The sequence below is a fragment of the Procambarus clarkii genome, chromosome 86 (genome assembly GCF_040958095.1).
Source record: "Procambarus clarkii isolate CNS0578487 chromosome 86, FALCON_Pclarkii_2.0, whole genome shotgun sequence".
NCBI lineage: Eukaryota > Metazoa > Arthropoda > Malacostraca > Decapoda > Cambaridae > Procambarus > Procambarus clarkii.
In genome coordinates, this window is record NC_091235.1 from 13465450 (window position 1) to 13472809 (window position 7360).

Genomic DNA, 7360 nt, shown 5'->3' on the forward strand with positions numbered 1-7360 from the left:
CCCATCCCAAATCCTTAGCCAGACCCCCTTCCCAGTGTTATATATATAGCCATAATGGCTTGGCGCTTTCCTCTAATAATCCCCCCCCCCCCCATTAATGACTGAATTCTCTCTGGGCATTAATTGTCACAATCATTATTGTGTCTGTCATCCTCGCGAGGTTGTGACGGGAATTACCAACAGGATTATCTGAGGAACGTTGGTTCTAGAATTAAAATTCTATTTTATGGTGTCGCGGAAATTTATGTTGCAAATTAGCTTTAGCGCGTTTTTTTCCAGTTATTAAAACTTAACAGCAAGAAGATAACAAAATAGAGAGAGAAGATAACTCTTCGGGATGAGCACAAAGGATGATAGAAGTTATCTTACGACTGTAAGTCCGCATAGTGACATAAATACTGTTCTTACAGAGGTATAGATGCAGTTTTATTATTATTATTATTATTTTCTACCACAGACGTGGCCACACATTTACAATGCTAACCAGCATATATACGTTTTCTTCTGTCCTCCATGGACAGGGTTAGAGATCAGTTAAACATATAGTTCAGGGATTTATTGAACAATAGATGCAGTATGTGCAACAGCAGAGAGGCTGGCCTCTAGTGCTGGACCGCGCTTCCTGTAGACACACCTAGGTTATCTTGAGGTTATCTTGAGATGATTTCGGGGCTTTAGTGTCCCCGCGGCCCGGTCCTCGACCAGGCCTCCACCCCTAGGAAGCAGCCCGTGACAGCTGACTAGCACCCAGGTACCTATTTACTGCTAGGTAACAGGGGCATTCAGGGTGAAAGAAACTTTGCCCATTTGTTTCTGCCTCGTGCGGGAATCGAACCCGCGCCACAGAATTACGAGTCCTGCGCGCTATCCACCAGGCTATGAGGCCCCTACAAGGTTAAAGCAACCAGGTTAGCAACCTACACGCATTAGAACACTCACACGCTTGGAAACAAACACAGATAAGAACACAAACACACACACACACACACACACACACACACACACACACACACACACACACACACACACACACACACACACACACACGCTACACCCTATAACCAACGCTATTCCATCTGGATGCTTATTCCCTGTTTACAACCACACATTAAAGGGAAGGGGAAAGAGGAGTAAAGAATAGTGGAAAGAATGGAGAAGTTGATGGAAAGACAGACTATCCCGGGCACCGCCGGGTACCTCGCCTAATATGTATATACATATATTTAACACAAACAACATCAACAAGTTTCAGGAATCCTCTCAAAATTAGCACGTAAATCAACACCAATTCGCAGCTGATATATAATTGGCAGAGTGCGGATGGGCAAAAATTTGAGAGAATATTGATTACCAACTACTGCATAAATAAATGGATTACAGCTAATACGCTGTGCGGTCACCTGTGGTCCAGGTGGTAGAAGTGAGGGAGCTACGGGGTGGTAGGAGAGAAGAAGGCAATATGGAGTAAAGAAGATAAAAAGGAACGGAGGTGAAAAGAAAGGAGGGAAGGAAGAGGAGAGAGACAGGGAGTGGAGAAGTGAGACTAGAAGAGAGGAAGTGAATGTTTACATATCAGTGTGCTGGTGAGAGGATGGGGGATGCTGTAGATGGGAGCGGGAAGGTAAGAGATACCTCTTGGTGTATACCTCTGTTATCTCTCAGTAACACATTGCTACACGTGAGGTGTAGCAGTCATGTGTTGCTCATGTGTTAGAGCTACCGCTGTAGCTCACCTCCATGCTCTTCACACACTATACATCAGCTTCACTTTATAAGAAATATCAACCGCCTCACATATTTACCCATACCACACAAAGGACACGTTCAGCATCCCCACAGACTCATACACTGGCAATACTCTAACACACTCAACTTATTTATGGTGTCAAGGGCTCGAACCCCATCAAATATTTACATTTACCAGAGTGGGATTTTATGTGCATCTCTGGACTCTTTGTCGTAGGCATTACATGGTGAGAATTGCTCTGTAACTTCGAGGATTCCAAGATGTTCACTGTACTTTCTATATCTTGGTCAGGATTTGCAAGTCCTGTCACTTCTTATATTTACCATGTTCTTGTATCAACTGGAAAAATAGATAGGTAAATATGGTAGATCTATTACACTCTCTTGATTCTACTTATTCTTATGTTGCATTGATTGTAAGATAACATTCTGAATTCTAATCTGTTCTTGAAAGGGGAAGAAGGAATTTTCTTTGTGTTGTTCGGTGGGTTTCCATTGTTGAATGTGAATGCCATGCGGGTGAACGTTCGTGAGGATGGGAAAAAATGTTGGTGAATGTGTGTGTGTGTGTGTGTGTGTGTGTGTGTGTGTGTGTGTGTGTGTTTGTGTGTGTGTGTGTGTGCGCGGGTGCCAACCAAAACATTCTCACCTAGATGCGAATGCTTTTAAGCCAAACCTTACCAGCAAATTCCCAAACAATGCATTAACTGCATGTCCCAATGTTTCTGACTGTACAATTATTTTTTTTTATCTCGCTCAGTTTATGAGTCATTTCGTAGTTCTTTCTGACCTTGACTCATTTGTGTCAGACACCGATCTGGGATGTGCTCTCTTCTTCCCCCCCCCCTCTTCCTCCCCCTTTCAGGCCCTTGGTTAGGGATGTGCCTCTCATTCAAACCTTCCTCCTATCTGGGACCAGGTCTAGAGTGTGCCCTTCACTCAACCCCTCCAAGTCGTTGACTCAACTACCCTACCCCCTCTGCCTTATCTCCTAATACTTTCTCCTCCCTCACCTTCTTCATATCTACTTGGGAAGAAATTGCAGCCACATTGAGATGCTTCAAATATTTTTCACGTCACCATCTTGCTCAATTCCCCTTCGCTCTCTTTCCATATCCTTCATGCCTACTTATGCAACCACATTCAACTATTTCCGCCATATTGTAGGACCTACTCCCCTCATCCTCCACCCACTTGAGGATTCCTTTCTATTCTTCAGCTCTGCGCTCATCAACCCCTTCCCCCATCTTCCCCCCCCCCCAACTCTTCGTCAATACCAACTTGTGTGATTCATCAATCACTTCATCTCCCGCGGCTATTTAGATGACTTTCATTCATCTGCCCACTTGGTGGACTTGGTCCTCGTCCGCCTACTTGTAGGACTTGAGTAGCGCCAGTCCACTTTTAGGTCTTATTGTCTACCAACTAGTCGGTCAGCCTCCCCGTCTGGTCACTTGTGGGACTTGCTCCTCGCAGCGCTATTTCATATACTAACTCGTAGGATTATATGGTCTCTAGTCATCCTTCTAAGTCCTCTTCTCCTGCTCCTCCACGTGGTAGAACTTCCCCATCATCCACCCTTTTTTAACCTTCATCCTTCCCTTATTCCTCCATCCTATCCCATTGCTTTCATTCCAACCATCCATCTAATCCATATCTCGTCCTTTTGTCGACCCTCCGCGCCACACACATTCCTTCGTTCTGTAGTCCTCCTTCAGACCCACTTCTCCCACCCCCCTTTCACGATATTTCTGGCTCCCTATATTCCAAATCTTCAGACGTGGCCCTGCCCTCACTGGCACCTCCTCCTCTGCCCACGATTACTCAAGGGAGCGACGTTTGCGTGCACCTTATCTGCAAACAGGTCACCTGGGCATGACAAATAGCTGCAGGCATCTGGTCAATTTATGGTTATTCTGTTTATTGGAGAGCCGCTCAATATGCCGGCGGGACACGCTCTCAGAAATAAACTCCTGCCCCGTAAGGGAAATTTGATTCCTGGGATGCTGGGAGGAAGAGCAGGAGGGAGAGGTAGTGGGTAGGTGGAAGGCAGAGCTGTGAAGATGTGGGGTGGAGCTGGGAGTAAGTGGGTAGGTGGGGCTGGTGGCTAGGGGGACGACTACGAGGGGAATATGAGGGGGAGGTGAGAGCTCGGAGGTGCAAAGAACAGAGATGGATGTCGAGCAGTATAAGAAGGTAAAGAGGCGGTAACTCCTTTCGTACAGCATATTTGGTTCTGAAGGCGCTGGGCATATGTGGCAGGCTGCGGTAGAAGGGGTGGCAGGCTGCGGTAGAAGGGTGGCAGGCTGCGGTAGAAGGGTGGCGGGCTGCAATAGAAGGGTGGCAGGCTGCTGTAGAAGGGTGGCAGGTGCTGTAGAAAGGTGGCAGGCTGCTGTAGAAGGGTAGCAGGTTGTGGTAGAAGGGTGGCAGGTTGTGGTAGAAGGGTGGCAGGCTGCTGTAGAAGGGTGGCAGGCTGCTGTAGAAGGGTGGCAGGCTGCTGTAGAAGGGTGGCAGGCTGCTGTAGAAGGGTGGCAGGCTGCTGTAGAAGGGTGGCAGGCTGCTGTAGAAGGGCAGCAGGCTGCGGTAGAAGGGTAGCAGGCTGCGGTAGAAAGGTGGCAGGCTGTGGTAGAAGGGTGGCAGGTTGTGGTAGAAGGGAGAGTGTCAGAGAGACGAGGGTGTGAGGCATGTTGGTTGTATTTTACAGATAATGTGAAGCCAAATACAGATTAGGAAAACATCCTTTCCAATCCAAGCCTGAACTTTGAGAATGAAGTAAACTAGCTGGAGCAAAACAAAAGACCCTAAGCATCTCCCTCGCCCCCATGGTAATGTCTTCTCCAGTCAAGAGATACTGTCTAATATATCATGTCCTCACGGGGGATTTCTCTCGTGCTTCAAAGCCTCGATCATGCTTTGAAGCTTTACTAAGACTTTGAAGCATCGTGTCGAGGTGTTCACCAGCCCATTTCCAACTTAATTGTCCTCATAATCCCAGCCCGTCCTCATTAGCAAAAGCCAAATGCTCGGTAATCCAGCATTTAAAAATATGATGGATTAACGACCATTTGGCCAAATTATCCAAACTCTTTACACGCGACTCACAACTCATAATTTCGAACATTTCTCGAATATGGCTTCGCTGACGATCTTTGTTCGAATGGCACCTCGGTACATGCTTCACCCACGTACTTAAAATACCTACGCAAAACTATACATAAAACTTTAATGTATCAGTTTTATGCATTAGAGTATACATATTTTTAGCACACAAAACATTAACATAGATGAATGCTTTCCTTGTGCATGTTGCCTGTTTCCCCTCAGTATCACATCTCCCATCAGTATCACATCCCCCCTCAGTATCACTCCCCCTCAGTATCACATCCCCCCTCAGTATCACATCCCCCTTCAGTATCACATTCCCCCTCAGTATCACATTCCCCCTCAGTATCACATCCCCCCTCAGTATCACATCCCCCCTCAGTATCACATCCCCCCTCAGTATCACATCCCCCCCTCAGTATCACATCCCCCCTCAGTATCACATCCCCCCTCAGTATCACATCCCCTCTCAGTATCACATCCCCCTCAGTATCACATCCCCCCTCAGTATCACATCCTCCTTCAGTATCACATCCCCCTTCAATATCACATCCCCCTTCAGTATCACATTCCCCCTCAGTATCACATCCCCCTTCAGTATCACATCCCCCTTCAGTATCACATCCCCCTTCAGTATCACATCCCCCTTCAGTATCACATCCCCCTTCAGTATCACATTCCCCCTCAGTATCACATTCCCCCTCAGTATCACTTCCCCCTCAGTATCACATCTCCCCCTCAGTGTCACATCCCCCCCTCAGTATCACATCCCCCCCCTCAGTATCACATCCCCCCCTCAGTATCACATCCCCCCCCTCAGTATCACATCCCCCCCTCAGTATCACATCCCCCCTCAGTATCACTTCCCCTCAGTATCACATTCCCCCTCAGTATCACTTCCCCTCAGTATCACATCTCCCCCTCAGTGTCACATCCCCCCCTCAGTATCACATCCCCCCTCAGTATCACATCCCCTCCTCTGTTTCTTCTCTATTTAAAGTTTGTGAGATATAGTTCACTAAATATATCCCGCAGCTCAGGCCATTCTCACTTTACCACTTATCTTCGTGCGAGCCTCGGCACGTTGTTCATTTTAGAATTGTGCTTCACAAGATACGGATTCTAGGACGATGCTTCATATTCTAGTATTCTCTTAAAAAGGCTGCATCGATTACTATTACCGAGTCTTTATTTGGTGTTTTAAATTCTTTGATATTTGTATTCTGTGTCTTGTATGCTGCTGATGTTACCCAGTTTATGTGTGTCTCTTTTGGTAACGTTGGAATTATTACCACTCTTCTTTCTCCCTTTCTGATTCATATAGGAAGATAGAGGACAGGTTGAGGGAAAAAAGAAGAGGCAGGGAGCTGAAAAAGGGGCTTGGGTAAGAGAGGAGGGGCTTGGGGGAAAAAAGGAGGGGTTTGGGAAAGCGAGGAGGGGTTTGGGAAAGCGAGGAGGGGTTCAGGAAAGCGAGGAGGGGTTTAGGAAAGCGAGGAGGGGTTTAGGAAAGCGAGGAGTGGTTTAGGAAAGCGAGGAGGGGTTCAGAAAAGCGAGGAGGGGTTTGGGAAAGCGAGGAGGGGTTTAGGAAAGCGAGGAGGGGTTCAGGAAAGCAAGGAGGGGTTCAGGAAAGCGAGGAGGGGTTCAGGAAAGCGAGGAGGGGTTCAGGAAAGCGAGGAGGGGTTTAGGAAAGCGAGGAGGGGTTTAGGAAAGCGAGGAGGGGTTCAGGAAAGCGAGGAGGGGTTCAGGAAAGCGAGGAGGGGTTTGGGAAAGAAAGGTGGAGCTTGGAGAAGAGAGGAGCTGGGAAAAGAGAGGGAGCTAGAAGATGAGAGAGGGATTGGGGAAGCGAGGAGGTGATATTTCGTGGCCTGGTGTTCGAGGCGGTTGGGGATGCTGGGACATTCCAGGCAAGAGCGTGCCGCTAACATAACGCTGGATAATCCGTCAGACGGGCGTGTGAATGGGACGGCAGGTATCGTTCATCTCCCTGGTGTACACACAGCCTCCTGACCACACGTCTGGCTCCCCTGGTGTTCACACAGCCTCCTGACCACACGTCTGGCTCCCCCTGGTGTACACACAGCCTGCTGACCACACGTCTGACTCACCCTGATGTTCACACAGCCTCCTGACCACACGTCTGGCTCCCCCTGGTGTACACACAGCCTCCTGACCACACGTCTGGCTCCCCCTGGTGTACACACAGCCTCCTGACCACACGTCTGGCTCCCCCTGGTGTACACACAGCCTCCTGACCACACGTCTGGCTCCCCCTGGTGTACACACAGCCTCCTGACCACACGTCTGGCTCCCCTGGTGTACACACAGCCTGCTGACCACACGTCTGACTCACCCTGATGTTCACACAGCCTCCTGACCACACGTCTGGCTCCCCTGGTGTACACACAGCCTCCTGACCACACGTCTGGCTCCCCCTGGTGTACACACAGCCTCCTGACCACACGTCTGGCTCCCCCTGGTGTACACACAGCCTCCTGACCACACGTCTGGCTCC

At 48.6% G+C, this 7360-nt stretch overlaps 1 protein-coding gene across 1 annotated transcript; it reads right to left on the reverse strand.

Annotated features, from left to right (window-relative positions):
- Positions 1-3865: 3865 nt before the first annotated feature.
- LOC138358778 (uncharacterized) lies at positions 3866-4432 on the reverse strand. The gene has a single exon (XM_069316952.1). It carries the CDS (start codon positions 4430-4432, stop codon positions 3866-3868), a length of 567 nt encoding a protein of 188 aa, XP_069173053.1.
- Between the last annotated feature and the right edge of the window lie 2928 nt (positions 4433-7360).